At 62.1% G+C, this 25,684-nt stretch overlaps 2 protein-coding genes across 6 annotated transcripts in view; both read left to right on the top strand.

Moving 5' to 3' along the window:
- The window catches only part of PLOD1 (procollagen-lysine,2-oxoglutarate 5-dioxygenase 1), a 28,204-nt gene extending 10,124 nt beyond the window's left edge, over positions 1 to 18,080 (top strand). For both annotated transcript variants that reach the window (XM_002721515.5, XM_070079269.1), the window contains 17 exons: positions 223 to 356; positions 1,620 to 1,783; positions 3,160 to 3,272; positions 4,133 to 4,196; positions 6,667 to 6,764; positions 7,470 to 7,571; positions 8,070 to 8,201; positions 9,455 to 9,576; positions 11,898 to 12,002; positions 12,379 to 12,504; positions 12,742 to 12,883; positions 13,068 to 13,181; positions 13,613 to 13,678; positions 14,233 to 14,337; positions 15,325 to 15,471; positions 15,887 to 16,012; positions 17,221 to 18,080. In XM_002721515.5, the coding sequence (XP_002721561.3) occupies positions 223 to 356; positions 1,620 to 1,783; positions 3,160 to 3,272; positions 4,133 to 4,196; positions 6,667 to 6,764; positions 7,470 to 7,571; positions 8,070 to 8,201; positions 9,455 to 9,576; positions 11,898 to 12,002; positions 12,379 to 12,504; positions 12,742 to 12,883; positions 13,068 to 13,181; positions 13,613 to 13,678; positions 14,233 to 14,337; positions 15,325 to 15,471; positions 15,887 to 16,012; positions 17,221 to 17,376 (2,016 nt within the window). In that variant the 3' untranslated portion in view covers positions 17,377 to 18,080. The remainder of the gene's footprint in view (positions 1 to 222; positions 357 to 1,619; positions 1,784 to 3,159; positions 3,273 to 4,132; positions 4,197 to 6,666; positions 6,765 to 7,469; positions 7,572 to 8,069; positions 8,202 to 9,454; positions 9,577 to 11,897; positions 12,003 to 12,378; positions 12,505 to 12,741; positions 12,884 to 13,067; positions 13,182 to 13,612; positions 13,679 to 14,232; positions 14,338 to 15,324; positions 15,472 to 15,886; positions 16,013 to 17,220) is intronic.
- Positions 18,081 to 21,456: 3,376 nt separating this feature from the next.
- MFN2 (mitofusin 2) overlaps positions 21,457 to 25,684 on the top strand; it is a 29,689-nt gene continuing 25,461 nt past the window's right edge. The window contains exons 1-3 of one of the 4 annotated variants that reach the window (XM_051834364.2): positions 21,457 to 21,695; positions 23,261 to 23,393; positions 23,779 to 23,860. The gene's annotated coding sequence lies outside the window, so the exon portion shown is untranslated. Of the gene's footprint in view, positions 21,696 to 21,720; positions 21,813 to 23,260; positions 23,394 to 23,778; positions 23,861 to 25,684 lie in introns of those variants that run through there. The other 3 variants (XM_070079268.1, XM_051834362.2, XM_070079267.1) reach the window with 3 other exon arrangements.

Raw genomic sequence — 25,684 nt, 5'->3', positions numbered from 1 at the left:
GCTCACGTGTGGGAGGGGCAGGAGGGATGGGGCATTCTGATTGGCCAGATGCGGTCATGTGACCGCTGGAGGCGCCAGGTCAGCCTCACACACATTCCCCACAGGGGAGGATTGGAGGTGCTGGGCAAACAAAGGCAAAGATGTTCCTGGTGCAGCTGAGGGTGGAGATTTGACTGGAAAAGCCTTTACCAGAAGCCGGTGCTAAGGGGTCTTTCTCTGCAGGCGCTGGGCCTGGGGGAGGACTGGCCCGTGGAGAAGGGGCTGTCCGCAGGGGGAGGGCAGAAGGTTCGTCTGCTGAGGAAGGCTCTGGAGAAGCACGCAGACAAGGAGGACCTGGTCGTTCTCTTCACTGACAGGTGAGCGGGGTGCAGAGAGAGAAGGCGAGAGGTGGCTCTTCTAGCCACGGGCTGCGACAGCCAGGTCGAGGCTAGGCCAAAGCCTGGAGCCAGGAACTCCATCCGAGTCTCCCACGTGTATAGTAGGGGCCTTCGGCCGTCTTCTGCTGCTTTCTTAGGCACACCAGCAGGGAGCTGCGTGGAAGTGGAGCATCTGGGACTGTACCCGGCCCTCCGTACGGGGTGCTGGCATCCGGGACTGTACCCGGCCCTCCTGTACGGGATGCTGGCATCCAGGACTGTAACCGGCCCTCCGTACGGGATGCTGGCAGTAGGGACTGTAACCGGCCCTCCGTACGGGATGCTGGCATCCAGGACTGTAACCGGCCCTCCGTACGGGGTGCTGGCATTGCCAGCGGCGGCCTAACCCCTGTGCCACAGCGCAGGCCCCTGTCCGTTGTGTTTCAGATACCATGCTGGTGCTCGCTTCGTAGACTAAAGTGCCAACATGACTCACAGGCAGTGGGAGGCCAGACGCTTCAGGGAGCTTGCTTTCTTGCAGCTTTCTGGAACCGGACCTGCGGTGTCTCCGAGGGGTGCCCGTGTCCAGAAACGAGGCTGCCCCAGAGTAGCGAGGATGACAGCGCCTCGGTCTAACTGGGGCGCCCGTAGTCTTCAGGAGACCCATGAACTTCGGATAAAACCCTCTGGTGTAGGTAGCTTGCACTGTGGTGCAATAGGTTAAGCCGCTGCCTGTGATGCCGGCATCCCATATGAGCACCTGTTTGAGTCTGGCTGCTCCACTTCCCATCCAGCTCCCTGCTCGTGCACCTGGGAAAGCAGCAGAGGATGGCCCAAGTGCTTGGGCCCCTGCACCCATGTGGGAGACCTGGATGGAGCTCCAGCCCCAGCTGTTGTGGCCATCTGGGGAGAAAATCAATGGGTGGAAGGTCTCTCTCTGGCTCTGCCTTTCAAATAACTAAATCTTAAAAACAGACAGACAAACAAAACCTCCCTGGTGTAGCCCTTTGTAGCCGCTTGGTGAAAAGATGGGAGGGGCCGCCTGCCTGAGACAGGGGCAGGTCTCTGCCCTGGGCAGGGGTAGAAGTGTGGCAGGTGGACCACGGAGCAGACCCGTTTTCCACATGGGGGCCCAGGCTGGCGTGCGTGGAGGGCTCTGGGGAATGCCGCGGCCCCTGGTCTGGGGAGAGCTGCGGCCCCTGGTCCCCCACGGGGCCCCTGCTCACCTCTGCGCCCCCTGGCTTCCCCCTGCTCTGGCCGCAGCTACGACGTGGTGTTTGCGTCGGGGCCCCGGGAGCTCCTGAAGAAGTTCCGGCAGGCCAGGAGCCAGGTGGTCTTCTCTGCCGAGGAGCTCATCTACCCGGACCGCAGGCTGGAGGCCAAATACCCGGTGGTGTCGGACGGGAAGAGGTTCCTGGGCTCTGGAGGTGAGAGACGGGGGCAGGGTGTGCGGCCCAGCAGAGGGGCCCGCCTCCGTGCCCCTCCCCCGCGTGGCATCCCGTGCGTGTGTCTAGGGCCCAAGTGTGGAACGTCCCGAACAGGGCTCTGGGATTGGAACCTGCACTCCGACAGGGGACGCCAGCGTCCTGGGTGGCAGCTTCACCCACAGTGCCGCAGCTCCGGCCCTGAGATTCTGATTTGTGTAAGCCCAGACCTGCTCCAGATCTGTTAGACAGCCGCCTGCCCGCACGGGCAGACCCGGGAGTCACTCTCGGTTCTTCCCGGTCTCCCTCCACCTCCTGTCCACTGGTGAACCACATCACCCCTCGCCTCCGGAACATCTCTCGCCACTGCCCTGGGGGTCCCCACCCTCACTGGGCCCCCGCCATCTGCAGTGTCCCCCGACTGCTCTGCCAGCCTCTGCCTCCGTCCCCTCCCCTTCCATCCCCCGCCCAGCAGCCAGAGGGGTCTTCACAAAACTTACAGATGCATTTACGTCTGCATGACTTCTGCTGCAGGAGAATCAAATCTAGAGGCCCCGTCCAGCCTCGGCTGGGGGATCTGTCCCCAGCGGCCCCGTCCAGCCTCGGCTGCGGGATCTGTCCCCAGAGGCCCCGTCCAGCCTCGGCTGCGGGATCTGTCCCCAGAGGCCCCGTCCAGCCTCGGCTGCGGGATCTGTCCCCAGAGGCCCCGTCCAGCCTCGGCTGGAGGATCTGTCCCCAGAGGCCCCGTCCAGCCTCGGCTGCGGGATCTGTCCCCAGAGACCCCGTCCAGCCTCAGCTGGGGAATCTGTCCCCAGAGGCCCCGTCCAGCCTCAGCTGGGGGATCTGTCCCCAGCGGCCCCTGTCCGTTGGCCCAGAGGGTGGGCACAGTTGGACGCCCGGCCCCGGCCCCGCCTGGCCCATGGGTAGGAGTGTCCTGGTTCTCTCCGCTCTCTCAGCAGTCTGTGTGCTGGACATGGTGGCCACCTCACTATGCCACAGCTCAGCCTTCAGATTACTGTGTCTGACCTTGGCTAGTCTCTGCCCTTCTCTGGGTTGTGGTTCCCAGATTACCGGGTAAAAGGGGCTCCAAGCCTGTGCCCACTGGCTCTGCTCCCCGGGGGTCCCTGGTCCAGTCCTATTCACCACCGGGATGGCGCTCAGTGCTGAGGCGCTGTACTTAATTAATCTTTCTGGACGCATTGTCAGCCAGTAACATTGAGTGGCAGGCCCATTTCAGGCCTGCAACCCACATGTCCTGAATCCAGGAGGACTTCTCAGAGGAGGCACATTTGGGAATAAAGGAGTGGGAGGTGTTTGAGAGGAGAGGGAGGGGTCGGGGGGGGCCCTGGCTTAGAGTCGCTGCCCACCCTCACCCCCAGGCTTCATCGGCTACGCCCCCAGCCTCCGCAAACTGGTGGCCGAGTGGGAGGGCCAGGACAGCGACAGCGACCAGCTCTTCTATACCAAGATCTTCTTGGACCCCGAGAAGCGGGTAAGAGGCAACGGGTGGGCCGAGCAAAGGGGAGGGAAATCCTGACTCCGACCGGCCAGGCTGCATGGGGACAGCCTCTCGGGGCCCGATCCCCTGGGTTGGTGACTTTGTCCGTTACAGCGGCTGTCAGTGGCTTAGGAACAGCAGACACTTCTTGGGGCCGGCGCTGGGGTGTTGTGGACTGACCCTCTGCCTGCAGCGCCGGCATTCCATGTGGGCACCAGTTCATGTCCCAGCTGCTCCACTTCCCATCCAGCTCCCTGCTAATGGCCTGGGAAAGCAGCACAAGATGGCCCAAGTCCTTGGGCCCCTGTACCCATGTGCCTCAAGACCCAGAGGAAGCTTCAGATTGGCCCAGCTCTGGCCATTGTGGCCATTTGGGGAGTGAACCAGCAGATGGAAGCCTCCCTCCCCCGTCTGCAACTCTGCCCCTCAAATAAATAAATACATCTTAAAAACAAACAAACAAACAAACAAACAAAAAAAAACAGACATTTTTCATGCCACCAGTCCAGGAGGCTGGGTGTGTGAACACAGTGGTGGGGTTCTCGGCCATAAAGCGCAGCCATGGCTGTGGTGTCCATAGGGCCGCCGTGGGGAGTAAACTAGTGGACGTGTGTGGAAGCTGCCAGGCGGCGGTGAGCCCGCAGCAAAGCGCTGAACGCTGTTTGTGGTCCTGGTTGTCCTCACTGCAGCCCGCGCTCTGTGGTCGCAGCCATGGGAATAGTGGGTCCCAGCGCTCTGCTGCTGGCCCTCGCCGGGCTCCTGATGTGACAAGGCAGAGCCGGGCGGGGACAGGCGCCGCCCCGGTGTGAGGGGGTTCTGGTCCCTGCTGCAGGCCGGTGGTCTCTTTTCCACAGGAGCGCATCAACATCACGCTGGACCACCGCTGCCGCATCTTCCAGAACCTGGACGGAGCCTTGGGTGAGCAGCCCTGCGGGAGGGGTGGGGCCCCGGTGCAGACGGACCCTGGGGAGGGAGGGAGGGGGGAGGGGAGGGGTCCAGGAGGAGATCCAGGCTGCTTCCGGTCTGGCTGCTGTGCTGGGGGGCTGTGGCCTTTTCCCTCCACCGCCCCCAGTGTCCCCAGAGACCACCGGCATCCTCGGAGCAGAGCTGTGTCTGTCTCAGCAGGGGGCAGGGAAGGGGGTGTTGTTCTGCCTGGGTGGAGCTGGGTCCTGCACACACTGGACCCCGCCCGCCCTGCCGGCCTCAGCCTCACAGGTGGGCCTCCTCCCCCTCCTTTCCCGGCCCTCCCACCTTCCAGGTGAAGGGTTCTCTGGCTGGGGGTGGGGCCTGAGCTGGCAGGGACTTGATGGACCACTTGGGAAGCAGAGGCTGCCTGGCCCTTGGGCCCAGCCTCTCGGCCATGGCTGGTGGTGATGTAGCTGTGCCACAGGTCTTACTAGGTGACCCCAAGCATGGCAAACTCCCTGCCCCCTACCCCAGGGCCTCAGTTTATCTGTCTTTGGTTCCTGGTGGTTGTATGGGGGCAAATGGGCCCTTGGAGAACCTAATGAAAGCCGTGGCTCTTTTCCCAGAAATGCAGCAACGGGACACCCCCGCCTGGGGTTCCCAGGGTTCGTGGTCCTATGTTAGGGAGCTGGGTCCCCGTCCCCTCCTGGCAGCCCAGGAGCCCACGCACAGGGGCTCTGCTCCCCCACGGCCAGAGGCCTCTGGGAAGAAGAGGCCCCCACGTAGCACAGGAGGCCACTCCGAGACATTGGTGGGGGGCTGGTGCTGGGTGCAGTAGCTCGGATGCCCCTCCTTGGGACACCTGCGCCTGGTTTGAGCCACAGCTCTGTTTGATTCCGGTTTCCTGCTAACGCAGACCCTGGGGGGCAGCAGTGAAGGCTCCAAGTCCCTGGGTCCCTGTACCCACGTGGGAGGCCTGGATGAGCTCCTGGCTCCAGGCTTTGGCCTGGCCCAGCCCTGGCTGTTGCAGCCATGTGGGGAGTGAACTAATAGATGGAAGATGCTCTCTGTCTCCAGCCTTTCTTTTTCTGTTTCTCTGCCTCTTAAATAAATAAAATAAATTTTTAATAGCTGTTATTTTGGTACAAAAATTTTGAAATCCATAGTTTTTTCATTAAAAAAAAAGGTTTATTTATTTATTGGAAGGCAGAGTTAGTGAGAAGGAGAGACAGAGAGAGCAAGATCTTCCGTCCGCTGGTTCACTCCCCAAGTGGCCACAATGACCAGGGCTGGGTCATGCTGATGCCAGGAGCATGGAACTCCATCAGGGTCTCCCACCTGGGTGCAGGGGCCCAAGCACTTGGGCCATCTTCTGCTGCTTTCCCAGGCTCGTTAGCAGGGAGCTGGATTGGAATGAAGCAGCTGGGACCCACTACACCATAGCGCCCGCCCCCATAATAGGCATTTTTCATGAACTTTTAAAAGACCGCTTGTATACATGGGTTTACCAAAAAAAAAAAAAAAAAAAAAAAAAGTGCCAAAATGAACTTATCTTTTAATTACATTTCCACAAACTTTCAGAATCCCTACTGTTTCTTTGAGAGGCAGACACACCACCCGTTTATAGAGAGAGACAAAGAGAGCTCCTACTCAGCGATTCACTCCCCAAACCCTGAAATGGCTGAGACTGGCTGGGCCAGAGCCGAGAACCAGGAAATCAGTCCAGGTCTCCCACAGGGGTCCCAGAGACCCAACTCCTTAAGCCGTCAGGGTGCATGTTGGCAGGAGGCTGGGCTCCGAGGAGTGGGAGCCGGAAGTGGAAGCCGGGTGCTCCCGTGAGGGCCGTGGGCATCCTGACTGCGAGGCACTGTCGCGTCTGTCAGTTGTTGCTGGCCCGTCTTCTTCCGTGAAGTCTCACAGCACAGGTGTTGGATCCCCACTGCCGGGGCTCCCTCTGCCGGGACAGGGTCCCCGGTGCTGCCCCGGCCCCCTGGCATGACTGGTGCACTCCCAGTCCTGCCTTCCGGACCCTCGTGTGTGGGGCTCGGTGGGGCTGTGTCTGGAGCTGGGATGTTCCAGGTCTTTGTTCTCTCTCTAGTGGGGTGGGGGGAGGACTTCAGGGGTCCCTGGAAATGGAATTCAAAGATAAGCTTATTTGGGTGCAGAAAAAAAAACAGTGGAAATCTGTGCGTAGTGTTTCCGTGAGCTTCTGGAAGCTCCCCGTCTGCACGGATGCATGAAGGGGCTGCGGTGGATTCTGGGATCACCACCGGCCAACTGTGGCCCCCACCACTTGCCAGACACTGAGTCTCCCCTCTCACCCCATGAGGAGGGGAGTGTGCCCATTTTACAGGCGGGGACATTGAGGCCTAAGGGGGTGGAGGGACTCGCCCAAGGTCAGAACCTGTTCAGTGCAGAGCTGGGATTGGAGTCCAGGCCTCTGGGCCAGACGCCCGATGGCATTGTGGTTTCTGACCCCTAGATGAGGTCGTGCTCAAGTTTGAGATGGGCCATGTGCGGGCGCGGAACCTGGCCTACGACACCCTCCCTGTCCTCATCCATGGCGACGGACCCACCAAGGTAGGGAGGGCCCCGACCCTGCCCCCACTGTGGGCCCACCGCTGCTCGAGGCCCCCTGGGAGCTTCGTGCCCTCACTTCTAAGCCCCACTTGGAGCCTCTCTCCCTGCTGGGCGGCAGACACAAGAGGCCACTGTCCCCCGCTAGGCCCACGCGGGGCTGCCAGAGCCCTCGACCCGGTGTCACCGAGGCGGAGTTGTACATTCTCTGAACATTTCCTGAGTGTTTGCACTGGGGAGTAGGCATGGCCAGCCGCGAGCGGGCAGGGGCTCCTGTGGCCATGGCGCGTGTCATCCGTGGCCGGGAGCAGGGGGCAGGGGGCAGGTGCACCTGACTGGCGCTGGGGAACTGGTGGATGGCTCCCAGTGTCTCTGAGTGTGGTCTGGGAGCACCTGCGTCTCACTCACATGGATGGGGAGATAAGCAGGCAGATTTCCTGGCTCCCCCGGGGGGCTGCCCTGCTGGCATCTCCAGGGGACGGGGCCCGGGAACCTGCATTTTACAAGCTTTCGGGAAATCCAAAGCGGAAGATGCGCTGGAGGCCCCCTTTCCCCTGCTCTCCCTGGAGCAGCCGTGGTGGTCTCGGGCGATGAAACTCGAGCGGGAGAGGGGTGGGTGTGGGTCCACCAGGGCCCCCAGGAGATGGGACTCGTGGCTGTGGGGGTGGGGCTGACCCGGCTCCTTGCTGACCCCACATCTTCCGACAGCTGCAGCTGAACTACTTGGGCAACTACATCCCGCGCTTCTGGACCTTCGAGACGGGCTGCGCCGTGTGCGACGAGGGCCTGCGCAGCCTCAAAGGCATCGGGGTGAGACTGCCGGGCCCGCCTAGGCCTGCGGGGTGCTGGGGGCTCTGCCTCCTGGGCCGTGCGAGGAGGATGGTGGTTTCTAGAGACTTGGTTGTTTCTGGAAGGGAAAGGGGTTGCAGCCCCATTGCCACCCAATGCCCCCTCCTGGAAGCCTTCCCAGACTGCACAGCGCCAGCACCCCCCACGTTGCCTGTGTTTCTGGTTTCTTCTGCCCAGTCCTGCAGCCCTTCCCCGGCTCACAAACCTCACTCATGTGTGGCTCACGTCACATGCCATGGCAGCCGGGTCTGACCAGTGCTGTCCACTGGGTCCTCACTCCACGCCTGGGACCCCATCGCCTGCTCCCTTGCACGCCTGCACAGCCTGCTTGGCACTGCCTGACCCAGACACCTTGCTGCTAAGTCCACACACGCCTGCCTCTGGCTCAGCCCACCCTCAGGGCTGGGCAGCGTGCAGCGTCTGGACCCTGGCGGACTCTGGTGCCTTCTCCCCGTGCAGGAGGAAGCTCTGCCCACGGTCCTGGTCGGCGTGTTCATTGAGCAGCCCACGCCGTTCCTGTCCCTGTTCTTCCAGCGGCTGCTGCGCCTCCACTACCCCCGGAAACAGATGCGGCTGTTCGTTCACAACCACGTGAGTCGCAGGTGCTACCGAGACCTCCGAGGAGCTCACTGGGCCGCCCAGTGCATGGCGGGCTGTGTCCCCGAATCACTCAGACTGGCCAGGCTGGACTCTCAGCAGCACCCCTTTTATGATGGGCTGTGTGCCCCTGGGTGTGTTACTCAACCTCTCTGTGCCTGGGCGATGGCAGTGATGCCAGCCGCCTCCAGTTGCTGCAGGGATAAGCGGGTTGACAGGTGGCACGCACAGGGGGAGCACACGGGAGATGCTGCCACTGTCGTCACTGTCACTTCTGTCCCTGCCCCCTTTAGTCTGTCCTAATTTGATAGCTGGATGGGTCTTCATTCGGGTGTGCCCTCTGGGAGCCCGCCTGGATTCAGCGTTCCAGGCCCCTTCCTTCCTGCCCACCTTTCCTACCGCATGAAGTCCCATTTCTCGGCTCCTGCCGGTCGCCCTCCCGGGGATGCCAGGTCCACTCGTGCCTGTTCTTGGGGGCTCAGTTCCTGAGGCTTTCTCAGCTGCCCTCCCCGTGCCTGCCCCAGGGACGCGTGGGCCCACACTTACTCTGCTCTCTGCCTGGGCACAGAGACTCCTGTCAGCTGTGCAGGGGGCCGCTTGGAGACAGGAGAGGGGGCACGGCCTGCCCTGGGGAGGCCCGCAGCTCCCCCGGCGACAGTCAGCAGCACACCAGGAACTGGGGCTCTAGGGAGAAAAGAGAGTTGTCACAGGGGGCTCTGGGGACCTGCTGTGTGCAGCGTTGGCCTTGCTGGCCACTTGCGGGGCCGGTGAGCGGGGAGACTGAAGCGGAGACAGGTGGAGGGACTTGGCCAGGGCCCTGCAGCTCATCCTGGCAAAGCCAGGCTCTGGGGCCCCCGCTCTTGCCTCCTCCCAGGCTGGGGCGGGCCTCAGGTAGGGACTGCTGGTTTTCAAAGCTCTGCCACCGATCACCTGGTACGTCTTATAGCAACGCCGAATGCTGGGCACCGGCCCAGACCTGTGGGGGCGGCAGGGTCTCTGGATGTGTCCCCAGGGGTGAGGGAGGAGCAGTGTCCTGGTGACAGAGGCGCCCACGGGGCCCTTGGCTCACAAACCTCACTCATTTGTGGCTCAGCGGGATGATCAAGGCGGGCCAGGGAGGGGCACTCCGGGCAGAGGGCCTGGCATGGGTGATGGACTGGGGGTGGGACTGCGGGTGACCGGGAACGTGCCCAGGGCCCCGGGGTGTCGCCTGTGCCCTCATCCCCGCCTGCCCCCCCCCCCCCCAGGAGCAGCACCACAAGGCGCAGGTGGAGCAGTTCTTGCTGGAGCATGGCGACGAGTACCAGTCTGTGAAGCTGGTGGGCCCGGAGGCGCGGATGGCGAACGCCGACGCCAGGAACCTGGGCGCGTGAGTGGCGGACCCTGGGTGTCCTCCTGGTGGTGGCGGGCAGGGGGCTGTCGGTCGGAGCCGTGGGCTGGGCCACAGGCCTGCAGAAGGCTGTGTGGTCCGGCACTTCCTGCCCCTGGCGGGCCTCAGACCTCCTGTCTGTTGAGTGGGGAGGCGGTCTCTGTCCTGCAACCTCAGGGCTCCTGGGCAGGGCCGAGCAGCGTCAGGGAATAAGTCAAGCATGCGGCGAGGGCTGGCAGGCGGGATAGGCCAGCGCTGACTATCAGAGGATTTCTGATCTTTTTTGTTTTTTAAAAAAGATTATGTATTTGATTTGAAAGAGTGACAGAGAGGAAGGGAGGGAGAGAGACAGGTCTCCCACCTGGTGGTTCACCCCCCACCCCGCCAAGGGATGGGCCAGAATGAAGCCAGGAGCCAGGAACTCCATCCTGGTCTCCCACATGGGTGGCAAGAACCCAAGCACTTGGGCCGTCCTCTGCTGCTTTCCCAGGTGCCTTAGCGGGGAGCTGGATGAGAAGTGGAGCAGCCGGGACTCGAACCAGCGCTGCAGTGTGTGATGCAGGCATCCTAAGTGGCAGTTGAACCTGCTACACCACGACACCACCCCTCTTTTTTTTTATTTTTTAGGTTTTATTTATTTGAAAGGCAGAGTGTGTGTGAGAGAGAGGTTCTGTCCACTGGTTCACTTCCCAAATGCCCACGACAACTGGGGCTGGGCCAGGCCAAAGCCAGGAGCCAGGACCTCCATTTGGGTCTCCCACGTGGGTGCCTGGGGCCCAGCACTGGGTCATCTGCTGCCTTCCTAGGCTCACTAGCAGGAGGCTGGATCGGGAGTGGAGCAGCCGGGACTCGAACCAGCAGCCATGTGAGGTGCTGGCGTTGCAGGGGGTGGCTGCGCCCACCGTGCCACAGCGCCGGCCCCTCCTGGGGTGCACTTGAGCCGGAAGCTGCATCAGAAGCGGAGGTGGGACTTCCACGTGGGATGTGGATGTCTTGGAGGTGGCTTAGCCTGCTGCACCACAGTGCCTGCCCCTAATCTTGGATGTGAGCCATGGAAGAATCAGCCAGGCTGGGCTAGAGGTGGGCAAGCTTCCCCAGAGGGCCCCCACAGCAAATCCGTGCAGTGGGGCCTGTGTCCTGCGGCAGCCCCCGGCTCTGCCCCGTGTCACTGAGCCTATGTGGCTGTGTTCCAGCTACGTTTATTCTGGGACACTGAAATTTGACTTTCACATCATTTCCACATGTCTTCTTTGGATTTTCCCCTCCCCATTTAAAAACCTACAGCCATTCATAGCTCACGAGCTGGACAGACCCAGGCAGTAGGAGAACTGGCACCGTAGATCGTGGGTTGCTGGGCCTCGGCCCAGATCAACAGAAAGAACACAGGCTATGCCGGCACCGCGGCTCACTAGGCTAATCCTCTGCCTTGTGGCGCCGGTACACCGGGTTCTAGTCCTGGTCGGGGCGCCGGATTCTGTCCCGGTTGCCCCTCTTCCAGGCCAGCTCTCTGTTGTGGCCAGGGAGTGCAGTAGAGGATGGCCCAAGTGCTTGGGCCCTGCACCCCATGGGAGACCAGGATAAGTACCTGGCTCCTGGCTTCGGATCAGCGCGGTGCGCTGGCCACAGTGGCCATTGGAGAGTGAATCAATGGCAAAGGAAGACCTTTCTCTCTCTGTCTCTCTCTCTCACTGTCCACTCTGCCTGTCAAAAAAAAAAAAAAAAAAAAAAAAAAGAACACAGGCTTGTAGGCCGTGGTGTACAATAACCAAGTCCCCTCCTGGAGGCAGCGCAGGGACCCGGATGGGACCGTGTGTGTTCTCAGGGCTTGGATTCCAGTTGCTAAGCTCTGGGCCTTCGTCTCACGAGCACAGTTGCCTGGGTTGTGTGTCCTGGAGCCAGGAGGGAGTCATTTTTTTTTTTTCTTAAAGGTTTGTTTATTTGAAAGGCAGAGTTAGAGAGAGAGAGAGAGAGAGAGAGAGAGGGAGAAGTGTCTTCTACCCGCTGGTTCACTCCCCAAAAGGCCACAACAGCCATGACTGGGCCAGGCTGAAGCCGGGAGCCTGGAACTCCATCCGGGTTTCTCACGGGAATGGTAGCGCCCCCAGCACTTGGGCCACCTTCTGCTGCTTTCCCAGGTGCATCAGCAGGGAGCTGGATCAGAAGTGGAGCCACCAGGACTTGTGCTGGCGCCCACATGGGATGCCAGCCTCACAGCATCAGCCGGGGTGGAGGCTGCTGGTGCACGGGGAAGCCAGGTGTGGCCCCAGCTGTGGGCCGCCTCTGAGACCAGCCCTGATGAGCCTGCACCCCTCTCCTCACAGGGACCTGTGCCGGCAGGACCGTGCCTGCACCTACTACTTCAGCATGGACGCCGACGTGGCCTTGACCGAGCCTGACAGCCTGCGGCTGCTCATCGAGCAGAACAAGTGAGGCTGGGGGACGGCCCGGCAGCCCGGCAGCCCGGCCCTGGCCTGGCACAGCTGGGGATAGGCCTGGGCCCGGCCTGGGGGCCCCTCCCCCAACCCACCCCTCTCCTCCTTTCTCAGCCTGCCTGTTCCCCTGGGCTGTGGGACCCCCACCCTGGCTAGACCGGATGCTGGTAGATAATGGCACCTTTCCTGGTTCCCAGCCACCCTGTGGGAGGAGGCGGCTTCCAGCTGAGCCAAACCTCCCTCTGGGGCCAAGGCCCTGCCCTGGCCCAGGGAGGGACCTGGAGATGCCTGTGTGCAGGTGGGAGGACACCCCCTTCAGGTGGGCCTCCGACTGCCCGCGGGACCCCCTCTCAGGCAATGCTGTCCTCAGGAATGTCCTGGCCCCGCTGATGACCCGCCACGGGAGGCTGTGGTCCAACTTCTGGGGGGCTCTAAGTGCGGATGGCTACTACGCCCGCTCCGAGGACTACGTGGACATCGTGCAGGGGCGGCGTGTGTGAGTACCTGCTGGCGGGGCAGCACCGCCCCCTGCTGCCCCCCGGGGCGTGCAGTTCCTCTGTCCCCCAACTTGCTGGCTGTCCTTGAATTCCTGCCACGTGATCTCAAGCAAGGAAGACAGCAGCAGTCAGACACGCGGCGGGACTTCCCCACCGGCGTCCCAGGCCCCTGTCCTGCCCTCCCAGCTGGGGGCCTCCAGCCTGAGGCCCCCTCCATCTCCCTCTCCCTGCCTCAGTGGCGTCTGGAACGTGCCGTACATCTCGAACGTCTACTTGATCAAGGGCAGCGCGCTGCGGGCTGAACTGCACTCCCCCGACCTGTACCGCTACAGCAAGCTGGACCCCGACATGGCCTTCTGTGCCAACCTCCGGAAGCAGGTCAGCAGGGCCGGCCGGCCGCAGGGGCCCTTTGCGGGGGTGGGGGGAAGGTGGGTCTCCAGCTCTGCCCCTCCCCTCGGGCTCCCTTGTCACCATGGCCTTGGGAGCTCCCAAGAGAGGCGCGCGGGGCATCGGGCGTGAGACCAGGGTCTGGGGGAGCGCCCATCAGGCCTACTGTCCCCAGGAGGTGTTCATGTTCCTGACCAACCGGCATTCATTTGGCCACCTGCTGTCCTTGGACAACTACCAGACCACCCACCTCCACAACGATCTCTGGGAGGTGTTCAGCAACCCCGAGGTGAGGGCCAGGGTGGGCGGGCACGGGCAGGAACCCGGTGATCCAGTGGTCAGAGGCGTCGCCGTCTCAGAGCCCCTGGGTCCCTTGATTTCCTGCTTTGTCCCCAGGGGACTTGGCAGGGTGCAGAGGGCGTCTGAGAGACAGCGCCATCTAGTGGAAGAGGGGCCAGGTGTGGCCGAACACTTGCCATCAGAGGAGGAGACATTTGTCACATTTGTCACAGCGTTCCTAGGGGTGGGGTGGCGCACTCAGGCACACACGTGCATATGCACGGGGGACACGTGTGTTCCCCAGGCGTGTATTCGCTCACTCACAGTTCGAGGGGCTCACGAGGAGAGCCCCACGGGGAGCCCCCGGAAGCCGAGCTCGGGGAGTGCAGCTGGCTGAGGCGAGGCCCGGGCCCCAGCCCACTTCCTGCTGCCCGCCCACAGGACTGGAAGGAGAAGTACATCCATGAAGGCTACGGCAAGGCTCTGGCGGGGAAGCTGGTGGAGATGGTGAGGGGACCCGGCCCCTGGACCCACACCCTCGCCTGCCGCGGGAGCCGGGGACAGAGAAGCGAAACCTGCTGAGTGGGCAGAGGCGCCTCTGTCTGCTCTGGCTGTGCCTGGGGGGTGGTGATGGCCCCGTCCCTCGAGTCTCCCCAGCCCGAGCCTGCAGGGGCCTCTTCCCTGGCCCAGGCTGCAGAGGAAGACTCCCCAGCGCGGTCCCTGGCTGGGGCCGAGGAGGGGGCACTTTCTCCCACTCGCTCACCACCAGCTCCCTGGAGCTGTGGGCCTCTGCCCCGTGGTGCGCGCCGTCCTCTCCCAGTCCTGGCTCCGGTGGCTGTGTGACCTCAGCTGAGAAAGGCCCTGAGCTCCACCCCCGCCTGCCTTTAGCAGCGCACTGTCTGTCCAGCATCCGGCCTGCTCCCCGGGGACAGGCGAGGGCTCCCAGACTGGCTTTGGGGGGCTGCCTGGACCACAGGAGGGGCCCCGCAGCAGGTTCTTTAGAGCGGGGGGAGGTGGGGTGCCACCCCAGGCCCCTGTGACAGAGTCCCCTCCCTTCCCAGCCTTGCCCGGATGTCTACTGGTTCCCCATCTTCACGGAGGCGGCTTGCGACGAGCTGGTGGAAGAGATGGAACACTTTGGCCAGTGGTCGTTGGGTGACAACAAGGTGGGGGCCCCGGTGCCGGGGCTGCCCATTTCCTGGGCTGTTCTGGCTGCTTCCGCAGTCTCGCAGGGACTCGACGTGGGGGGCCGGCAGGGTTGCAGCAGGCAGTCAGGAGTAGAGAGAGTGGGAAACTGGAGATGGAGTGTTGGCCCCAGGCTGCTGTGGGACTTCTGTTGCCTTAGGGGAAAAGGGTGAGGGGGCATCGGGGGGCTGTGGCAGGTCCGAGGTCATCAGACACAGAAGTGGGCCGCTGGTGTGAGAGCCACGTGTTCTCTGAATCCCACACCTGCACTCACCTTGGGAAGTTCAGGCATTGGCCAGTGCCTCGGCTCACTAGGCTAATCCTCCGCCTGCGGCGCCAGCACCCCGGGTTCTAGTCCTGGTTGGGGCACCGGGTACTAGTCCTGGCTGCTTCTTTTCCATTCCAGCTCTCTGTTGTGGCCCGGGAGGGCAGTGGAGGATGGCCCAAGTGCTTGGGTCCCTGTACCCACATGGGAAACTGGGAGGAAGCACCTGGCTCCTGGCTTTGGATTGGCGCAGCGCCGGCCGTGGCGGCCATTTGGGGGGTGAACCAACAGAAGGAAGACCTTTCTGTCTCTCTGTCTCTCTAACTGTCTAACTCTGCCTGTAAAAAAAAAAAAAAAGAAAAAAAAGAAAGTTCAGGCATCAAAACGATGTATTTGTTGATCTGAAAGGCAGAGAGACAGAGATTGCCCATCTGTTGGTTCGGTCCCCAGATGCACACACCAGTCAGGGCTGGGCCAGGCTGAAGCCAGAAGCCCAGAACTCTACCCAGGTGTCCCTTGTGGGTGGCAGGGACCCAGGTCCTTGAGCCATCATCGATCGACAGCCTCCCACGGTGTGCGTTAGCAGGAGGCTGGATTGGAAGCAGGGTGGTGGGGACTTGGTGCAACATTCCGGTTACGGGAAGCAGGTGCACCAAGTGGCAGCTTGACGCCCGCCCTGCCACGCTCTCTGTGGTCACTGCAGGACAACCGCATCCAGGGTGGGTATGAGAATGTGCCAACCATCGACATCCACATGAACCAGATCAGCTTCGAGCGCGAGTGGCACAAGTTCTTGGTGGAGTACATCGCCCCCATGACGGAGAAGCTCTACCCCGGCTACTACACCAGGGTGGGCGCCGGGGGTGCAGCCAGCATGGGGGTGGCGTGGGGTGGCAGGCAGGGGAGGGGAGGGGCCTGGAAATGGGTCTCCAGAACGGAGGTCAGGCGGGAAGGACTCCCCTCTGCCCTCGCTTCCGACCCCGCCCCCTTTTGAGTCTTTCCTCCTCGGTGTCATTAAGCTCCCGTAGCAGCCCCCAAAGAAGCCCTCCGACCCCTGAGCCGGGACCCTGAGCCCCGACCCGTTCCCTCCCGCGGTAGCTCTCCAGCGCCGCCACTGGTGGATCTGTGCCTGCATCCCGGGCGTTCTCCCTCCCTCGTTCCTCCCTCGGTTTTCTGCAGCCGCCCTGGTGAGCCGGCTGCTCACCCCTGTCTGTCCGTTAATGCCCGCTCTACCCTGCCCCCACCCCCACCCCGCCGTGGCGCAGGCCCAGTTCGACCTGGCCTTCGTGGTCCGCTACAAGCCGGACGAGCAGCCCTCGCTGATGCCCCACCACGATGCCTCCACCTTCACCGTCAACATCGCCCTGAACCGGGTTGGCGTGGACTACGAGGTGCACAGGGGGGCCGGGGAGCAGCTGACAGGGTGGGTGGGGCACAGGACCCAGAGCCTGAGACTGGCCTGCAGGAGGGGGCGGGGTCTTCAGGGGAGGGGCCGGGCAGTGTTGGTCTGGGTGTGGCTAGAGGAGAGTGCCCAGGAAACCAGAATTGGGAACCAGCAGTGGTGGCGACCTCTGGGCCCCAGGTGTGGCCTCTGCATCAGCGGGGGTCAGCGGGGGACCGCCCATGCATTCATTCATTCCTCCAGCGGGATTTTTTATTTTACCTATTTTTTCAAAGATTTATTTATTTATTTATCTGAAAGGCAGAGAGAGAGAGCGAGAGGGAGGGAGGGAGGGAGGGAGAAACATTTTTCCATCCGCTGGTTCACTTCCCAGATGGCTGCAATGGCCAGGGCTGGGCCAGGCTGACACCAGGAGCCTGGAGCTCCATCCAGACCTCCCAGGTGGGTGCAGGAGGCCAAGGACTGGGGCCGCCCTCTGCTGCTTTCCCAGGCCCTAGCAGGGAGCTGGATCCGAAGGGGAGCAGCCAGGACTGAAGCCAGCGCTCCGATAGGGGAGCTGGCGGTGCAGGCTGCAGCCCAACTGGCGCACCCCGACGCCGTCCCAAGCTGGACATTTTAAAGCGTGACTGTGCCGTGGACTAGGCACGGTGAAGGGCGGCCGGGGAAACAGCTCTCGTGTTCTGGGTTTACAGCGATCAGGCGTTGCCTAAACTGGGGGTTCTCAGCCAGGAGCCGCTTTTGCCCTCTAGGGGACCCGGGCAGTGCCTAGAGACATTTTTGGTTGTCGGAGGATGAGAGTGCTACAGACAGACATCTAGTGGCCAAGGTCAGGGGTGCCCAGGACAGCGCCCCCACCCCCCAGCAAAGTGTGCTAGTGGCGAGGCCGAACTCGACCCCAAGCTCCTGCTTGTGCCATCTCTTGCTTCCTCACCACCCTGTGCCGTTTGGCGTCCGTTTTACAGAAGGGGAAACAGGTGTGGGCTGGTCACCAAGCTAATGACGGGTGAATTGGTGCAGGGCTGCCTGGGCCCAGGGCCAGAGTGCTTGGTTGTTTAGTCTCAGGCAGCCGGTGGCGGTCCCCCTACGAGGCATCCACCGGAGGGCGCGCGCGGCTGTGGCGGAACAGCTGGGAGAAGACTGGGCGGTGCGGGAAGGGCCCCGCTTCCTGTCGGGGCACTGACACTTCCTGTCTCCTAGGGTGGAGGCTGTCGCTTCCTGCGCTACAACTGCTCCATCCGAGCCCCAAGGAAAGGCTGGGCCCTCATGCACCCCGGACGGCTCACGCACTACCACGAGGGGCTCCCCACCACCAAGGGCACGCGCTACATCGCCGTCTCCTTCGTCGACCCCTAACGGGCCAGGCCCCGCCCCCTCGAACCTTTCCTCTTGGCTGACGACCACTGCCCTGCAGCTCCCGGAGGCCTTGGGGTCCCAGGGAAGCCGGCCCAGCCTCAGGCTCCTGACCTCCCATGGCTCTGGGAGCGCCTGTGGGGGTGACAGGGCGCAGGCCAGAGGCGGGGCCCTCTGCGACCTTGGGACCTTGCTCGCTCGCTCTGTTCACTCTGTTCACTTTGGAGAGACGCCCTCCCAACCCGCCCAGCTGCCTGAAAAGCAGAATCCCCTTCCCACACTTCTTCCAGACTTGAGAACAGGGCTGGCCTGAGCTGCCTGGACAGACGCCAGGCCCCGGAGCGCCTCCCGGGGCGGCGGCGGCGGCGGCGGCGGCCTCGGTGACTTCTGCTGCCAGAGTCCGGTAGACAGAGACCTGGATCAGCGTACAGCTCCCACCCTGAGCCGGAGACTGCGGAAGCCCCTTCCTCCAGGGCTCCTGTCGGGGCTGCGCACTGCTGTCCGCTGGAGACAGCGACTCAGAGAACCTCCCGGGAGACTGGGAGGGCATTTGTGTGCCACAGCTCTCGGTCCTGAACTTGGCTTCTGCTGGGGCGAGGGCCACGGACATGTCCACACACTGCCACGGGTCATCCTGTCCCTGGTGCCTCCAGACAGAGGGCCAGCCGGTCAGAACTAGAGTTGCTATTAAAGGTCTTTCTGACCAAGGAGTGGGAGATGACTGGCGCGGGCGGGAGGTGCCTACAGGCAGGCAGAGGTTTTTGGAGCCGTGATGGTAAGAAAGTCTGCGTAGCAGCTTCGGCGACTTCCGAGCCCCGAGCCCAGGCTCAGGCTTGCTCTGTCGGTTATATTCCGGAAGGCCCGACCGGGAGTCGGGCGCTGGCTGCCTGGGGCGCACTTGTTCATCGGCTGCCCCGTGCCCTCTGAAGCCTTCCTGCAAACATGAAGCTGGACCAACAGGGAAGAGTTCTGTACCTGGACAGATGGGCTGGTGGCACCGATTGCACTGCAGGGCCCTGCTCAACCCTAACAGCCGACGCCTACACTCCCCATGCTGTGGGCTGGGCGTTGCCCACCAATATCGGGGGTAGGGGCTGGGATTTCCTTTCTATAGACAAGGAAACAGGCTCAGAGAAGCCAAGCGATTGGCCCACGGTCACACAGCAAGTCAGTGGCGAGGACAAGGATTTGAGTTAGGATTTCAGTGACCAGAGAAATCTGATCTCCCCCCCACTGTGCCTAGGCAGAGGTGAGCGGTGGAAACAGAAAGAACCAAATGCAGTTGGCTGGTAAATGCCACAGTGGCTCTCAGTAGCAGCATGGGAGCGGGAGGGCCCGGCTGGCTTGTGCAGCACAGGACTCCTGCGCCCCCAGGGGTGGGTTGTCACAGCTGGGGAGGGGGGGCCGCGGGGAAGCTCCTAAACATCTTGAAATACACAGGACCGCCCCGCCTTCTGCAGCCCCACGAGCCAGTGGTGCTCAGGATGACAGCAGGTGCGCTTGGGCTGGGTGCAGAGGGGGCGGCAGACACCGGCTCCGGTAGGGTGGCTGGACTGGGCGGGGTGGAGGGGCCGGTCTCCCAGGTGTCTTGGAGCTCTGTCGCTGTGACTGCATGCCACAGACCAGCCAATTTATAAAGAACACGGTTTATTTAGCTCTCGGTTCTGGAGTGGGGAAGTGCAAGAGCTGGGCGCCGGCACCTGGTTAGGGTAGTCTTGCTGCGGCGTGGCATTGTGGGGCCCTGGTGGGCGTTGCTGCGTCATGATGTCATGGCGTCCTGACGTCGTGGGGCCCTGGAGGGCCTTACTGTGTCATGATGTCATGGAGGCCCTGGGGGGCATCTCCATTGTGCGGGGTCTGCGCGCTTGTCCACACGGTCACTAATCCCATGGCCATCTGCATCACCCCGTGCAATCCCAGTGACCCCCCAGAACCTCACCTCCAAATGCATGGCTTGGGGGGACTACGTTTCCCATGCTCGAGCTTTGGACACACTCAAACAATCGCACCAAGCTAGGAGGAGCCGGGGCCTTATCTGGGAAGCAACTAGAGCATCCAAGGGCTTGGGGGATTTTTAAGTTTTTTACTTTTAAAAATTCGGGGCCAGCACTGTGGCGCAGTGGGTTAAGCTGCCTGTGGCACCAGCAGCCCATATCAACACCGGTCTGAGTCCCGGCTGCTCTGCTTCCAAACCAGCTCCCCGTTATGGCCTGGGAAAGCAATGGATGACGGCCCAAGTCCTTGGGCCCCTGCACCCGCGAGGGAGACCCAGATGGAATTCCGTGCTCCTGGCCCAGCCCTGGCTGTTGGCGATTTGGGCAGTGAACCAGCAAAAGCAAGATCTCTCTCTTTCTCTCTCTCTCTCTCTCCCTCTCTCTTTCTCTCTCTCTCTGTTTCTCTATCTGTCTGCCTTTCAAATAAATACATTTTTAAAAAAATTGGCTCGTGGTGAATCCAAGCAGCACAAATCGATCCCTGTCTTACTCCTCGCCCCTGGCTGCTGCCTGGTACCGTGGTTCTCTGGATACCCTGGAGCTGTCTGCATGGGCACAAACACGAAGGTTTGGGTTTGGGGTTTTCTGAACTCTCTCCTTTGCTGATTACAAATGCCACTCGTGTCTATCAGGATAGGACTGGGTGGTGTGAGAAAGGTCTCGGCTCAGCCCTGCCCTGCGGCCTCCCCAGCAGTGCTGTTAGCAGTCCTGGGAGAGTCTTGTCCTTGATGGGGTGGAGTCAGGCCCTCAGGGGGGCAGGGGGAGCCTGGAAGCCCGGGCGAGCAGCCAGGGCTGGGCGAGGTCTGCGAGGAGGTGTCTGGAAGAGGCAACCAGGAGGAGTTCAGGAGGGAGAGACTCCAGGCCGCCACTGTGACTTTGGCCAGATTCTGCCAAAGAAAAGCGAAATGGGACTGACAGTTCCTGCCTGTGATGGTCCGGTTTCTGCAGCTAAGAACGCAGGACCGCAGACCGGGTAGACTTCAGGGGAAAGGGGTTTATCCCGCTCATGGCTCTGATCCAAGGTGGAGGGGCCGCATCTGATGTTGATCTCACTGACAGAGCCCCGAGGCCGTGAAGCCCCCAGGACTCACCCACGGGGGCCCCACATTCGGGACCTCGCCTGACCCTAGTCACCTCCGGAAGAGAATTCAAAGTTGCAGCCTTGTAAAACCGCACAGTGGGGACGAAACTCCAGCGTGCATTTCGGGGGGGGATGGGCCACACTCACGCAGTCACAAGGTTCTCCGGGAAGCAGGCCAGGGCGAGCCACACCCCAGACACAGGCCTGGCCACACCTGGGGCAGGGCTGGGCGTGGCCTGCTCTGACCCACCTCCCAGGAGTCTGGGTTTGCCTCTGGGGGCTCCTTGTAGCACGAATCTACCCGGGGTTTGGAGAAATCCACTGCCGACCCCCAAAGTGAACCACTTTTGTCATAGCTACATGGTTAACAGGAAAACCAGGTGCAGTTAATTTAGGTAGTACAATTCACTCCACCCCATTTATCCCACATGGGATCACTTCAACGCGTCGTCAAAACACAGACACCCGTGAGGTCTTCCAACGCAGCAGCTGCGTGTCACGCACGTGGGCGTGGGCTTGGCGGCTCCCCGGTGAGGCCAGTCCCGCAGAGCCGCTTGGCGGCTGTGTCCTGGCGCCTGGCACACAATGAGGGCCCAGTGAGCGACAGGAGAGCTTGGGGGCGGGGGCGTCTCTGCCCGGAGCCCCCAGCGCTGTAGCAGGAGCTGTACCCCTGGGGGCTGCTCCTCCGGCCTCAAAGGCCATTGCAGGGCGGCAGGCCCGACCTTGTTCTGCGTCCCTGGATGAGTCACTTCGCCCTGAGGGCTTAATCCTCATATACACGCTTATGTAGATAGCAAAACACAAGTCTGAATTCCAGAGCTTGGCGAGGCCATGGAGTCAGGCTCCGGGGTCACAGATGAAAGAGCGGGAACCTGTAATCCACGCCCTTTTTTTTTTGGTCTCTTGACAGTTCGAGGCTCCGCCCTCCGCAGCCTTGGCTTGCGCCCGTCGGAACTACAACTCCCATGATGCAGCGAGAGGTCAACACCCCCGTTTACGTCATCATCCGAGGACGCCCTGGAGTGAACTGGAGCGTTGAGAAGCCTGTTGAGACTCGGAGGCGCGGGGCCCTTGAGGCATAGGAAGAGTGGGGTCGAAGTGGCTGAGCTCGGAGTCTGCGGGCTCACTGCGGCCCAGCGGCAAATCTGCTGGTGACACGCGCACTCCCCCCTCCCCGCCTGTCCCCACGGTGGCGCTCCTGGTGACGTTGTGGGTGTGATGGCCGCCGCGAGGCTGGGAAGGTGAAGGTGAGAGGGCGAGCGCGCCGGGGCGGTGGGGCCGGCCCGGCTCGGCCGGGAGAGTCTTGAGCAGCCTAGCGTGAACCGGTGGGACGCTGGGGCTCTCGGGGTTCCGGGTTTGGTCAGGTTGGCGTCCCTACGCTTCGTCCTCGCCGCTGGGCCCTGCGCGGCCCGGAGAGGAGGGGCGGGACGCGGGACTCGACTCGGGGGTAGGGTCCCCTGAAAAACTCCTCATCGCTCCCACTTCCCCAGCCTTCACGGCCGCGTTCCGCCTCTGCGCAGTCCCCACTTCTCGTCCAGCGTTTGGTCAGGACGGGTGCCCACGTCCGTCTCCGGGGCGCCCCGCCCTCCCCCTCTCGGGCGCTTGCTTCTCTGGGGCAAAAAGCGACCGCTCTGCTCGTGCGGCTTCTCCGCGGACGCCGGGGCCCTGGAGGGCGAGGACTGCTCACTCCCCATCGCGAACCCCAGCCCCTACCACACCCACAGAAGGCACGCAGAGCACGCTGCAGAATGAAGAGCTGGATGCAGGGAGGCAGAAGTGCCTGGCCCCCTCTCCGGGTCCCGCATTGCCCGATTTCTCTGAAATCGCAGTCGTCTCTCCCTTCTCCCCGAAAGGGCTCCCCAGGGCCGGGAGGGGGAGGCAGCCCCTTGGAGTGGAGAACGCGCGAGCTTTGGCGTGGCGGAGAGCTGGGTTCCTGCCTTCCCCGCGTGGCTACTCCTCTGTCAGCCTTCCAAGCTTCCGAGCCGCTGTTGGCCTCAGAACTGGGAGCGCCGGGCGTTATTTACGGCGGCTGCCACGTGGTGGCCATCAGTTCCACTTTGCTTTCTTCACCCCGGCCCTCAGTCCTCAAGCCCGGCTCGCCTCCCTGCTCGCCTCTCGCTCCGCCGGCCCTCAGTCCTCAAGCCCAGCTCGCCTCCCTGCTCGCCTCTCGCTCCGCACACGTGCGGGGTCCTCCCTGCTGCCTCCCGCCGGCCCGTGGCTGACTGTGTGTGTGTGTGTGTTTGTGCACGCCCGCGTGTGGTGTTGTGTCTGCCTCTCGGGCACTCCTGACCGCGTGTGTGTGTTGTGCACGCCCAGTGTTGAACCCCCGCGTGTGGTGTTGTGTCTGCCTCTCGGGCACTCCTGACCGCGTGTGTGTGTTGTGCACGCCCAGTGTTGAACCCCCGCGTGTGGTGTTGTGTCTGCCTCTCGGGCACTCCTGACCGTGTGTGTTGTACACGCCCAGTGTTGAACCCCCACGTCTGGTGTTGTGTCTGCCTCTCGGGCACTCCTGACTGTGTGTGTGTTGTGCACGCCCAGTGTTGAACCCCCGCGTGTGGTGTTGTGTCTGCCTCTCGGGCACTCCTGACCGTGTGTGTGTTGTGCACGCCCAGTGTTGAACCCCCACGTCTGGTGTTGTGTCTGCCCCTCGGGCACTCCCTCACGTGCCAGCCCAAGCTTCCTGGCTCCGCAATGAGTAAGCCTCCCTCGGGCGCGAGTTTGTTTGGCTTTCAAGCGTGCTTGGAGGTGTTTTGCCCAGCACTTCGGGATTTTGGGGGCGGCCTGTTGACATCTCCCTTTTTCCTTCCTGCAGGTTCGGGCTGGGGGAGTCAACACAGCCATAGCCTCAATCTGAGACAGGACAGAGAGGACCGGGCTCTTTCCACCTTCCGGGCTGCAGCCATGTCCGTGATGCACACCCTGTGAAGTCCGTCACCGTCCAGAAAGTAAGTGGTAGCGGTGACTTGCGGCACCGTGGACCCGGGCTGTGCTCTGGCAGCGCCCGCGGCGAGACTCGGCCGGGGTCCTGTGTGTGGAGCTGTACTCAAAATGCCGGCGTCTCTGCGTCCCACCCGGTGGGGGCTCCGCCGGCTGCCGGGAGAGCGGTCTGAGGGCCGACGTCAGAGCGGCCTGGCTCTCCGGAAGGACGAGTCACCGTCTCCTTTGCTTGCTCCTCTGCTGCGCTGGCTCCTCCCCCCTGCCCGGTGGAGGTTGGCTTCTTATCACCGCTCCTCTGAGTGCTCTCATCACCGCTCCTCTGAGTGCTCTCATCACCGCTCCTCTGAGTGCTCTCTCCCTTCACCCGTGTGCTCTTGTGTTTCGATTTCTCAGCTTCTCTGCTCCAACTGAGCCAGCGGACGGTCCGCGGATCCGTTTTCTTTTCCCTGCTAGGAGTTGCTGTGCGTAGAGCTGGGTAAGGAGCGCGTGTGGACTCGGCCGCTGCTTGGGACGCAGACACGGCTCCCCGTGAATCCGCAGCTGCCGTCGCCACGCCCGGATAACTAATCCTCCTCACTAATGGCCTGTGCTGAGGCTAAGCTGTTCACCTGGGAGTGCTGGCCGTTTCCGTTTAGAATTCGCTTTGTTTCTGGTTAATACCTGTTAATACCAGCCCCTGGCGACTCCCGGAGGAAGGGCCCTCTCCCAAACGCTTGGTGCTCAGACTTGTGAAGCCTGCCTTCTGGAAGTTCTTCACTGAGCACATCCCGAGATGCGGCCTTCAGTCCAGCGCGAAGAATCGCACGTCTTTGTAGCAGAGCCTCCTTCCCAGGCCTGCGCTTCTCCCAGTGGAGGGCGGATCGCAGACGGTGTCGCACACGCTGGAGCTGCACGCGATGGGTGCAGCCGGGGCGCACGGCCCGCGCGCTGAAGCTCTCTGAGCACTGGGAGGCAGTCACGAGAGCAGGCAGAGTGCAGCTGCTGTGTGACTGACGCTGAGTGCTGTGAGCTGTGTGACTGACGCTGAGTGCTGTGAGCTGTGTGAGGCTGACTGCTGTGAGCTGTGTGACTGAGGCTGAGTGCTGTGAGCTGTGTGACTGAGGCTGAGTGCAGTTGCTGTGTGACTGACGCTGAGTGCTGTGAGCTGTGTGACTGACGCTGAGTGCTGTGAGCTGTGTGAGGCTGAGTGCAGCTGCTGTGTGACTGACGCGGAGTGCTGTGAGCTGTGTGACTGACGCTGAGTGCTGTGAGCTGTGTGACTGAGGCTGAGTGCAACTGCTGTGTGACTGACGCCGAGTGCTGTGAGCTGTGTGACTGACGCTGAGTGCTGTGAGCTGTGTGACTGAGGCTGAGTGCAGCTGCTGTGTGACTGACGCTGAGTGCTGTGAGCTGTGTGACTGAGGCTGAGTGCTGTGAGCTGTGTGAGGCTGAGTGCAGCTGCTGTGTGACTGACGCTGAGTGCTGTGAGCTGTGTGACTGATGCTGAGTGCTGTGAGCTGTGTGACTGACGCTGAGTGCAGCTGCTGTGTGACTGACGCCGAGTGCTGTGAGCTGTGTGACTGAGGCTGAGTGCAGCTGCTGTGTGACTGACGCTGAGTGCTGTGAGCTGTGTGACTGACGCTGAGTGCTGTGTGACTGACGCCGAGTGCTGTGAGCTGTGTGACTGAGGCTGAGTGCAGCTGCTGTGTGACTGACGCCGAGTGCTGTGAGCTGTGTGACTGACGCTGAGTGCTGTGAGCTGTGTGACTGAGGCTGAGTGCTGTGAGCTGTGTGACTGAGGCTGAGTGCAGCTGCTGTGTGACTGACGCTGAGTGCTGCTGCTGTGTGACTGAGGCTGGACGTGCACTGGCTCGGCTGCGCGTGGGGGCTGGGCTGCCCTGTGGTGAAGCAGGGATTATCAGGGCTTTCCAGAGAAGGAGCAGGAACACAGCTGCCTCCCACCTCCCTGCAAGGGTGCGGAGCCAGCAGGCAAAGCCCGAGACAGCGGGGCCCTGTCTTGGCTTTTCTGCCTGTATTTTACAACTTCCGCCTATTTGTGTGCACATATGTGTCCAGTTTGCTCTTTGAAAGGAATAAGTGTGTTGAACTCTTGATTGATTCAGCTTCAGATACTAAGAGACACTCATCAAAGCTGCTTCTTAAGAAAAAAATGGGTTTGTGTGTTCAGGATAGAAGACGTAAGATGAGCTTGCCTGCCCCACAGCTCTCTTGGCTATAGAAGGAATAGAAGGACGTCTCTGCCCTGTGTCAGAGTTGCGGGGGGACGCAGGGTGTGATAGAAATGCAAGGTTGGCGAGGT

Source organism: Oryctolagus cuniculus, chromosome 7 (genome assembly GCF_964237555.1).
Source record: "Oryctolagus cuniculus chromosome 7, mOryCun1.1, whole genome shotgun sequence".
Taxonomy (NCBI): domain Eukaryota; kingdom Metazoa; phylum Chordata; class Mammalia; order Lagomorpha; family Leporidae; genus Oryctolagus; species Oryctolagus cuniculus.
The sequence above is the reverse complement of the archived record's forward strand: the minus strand, read 5'-3'. Positions and strand labels throughout refer to the sequence as shown.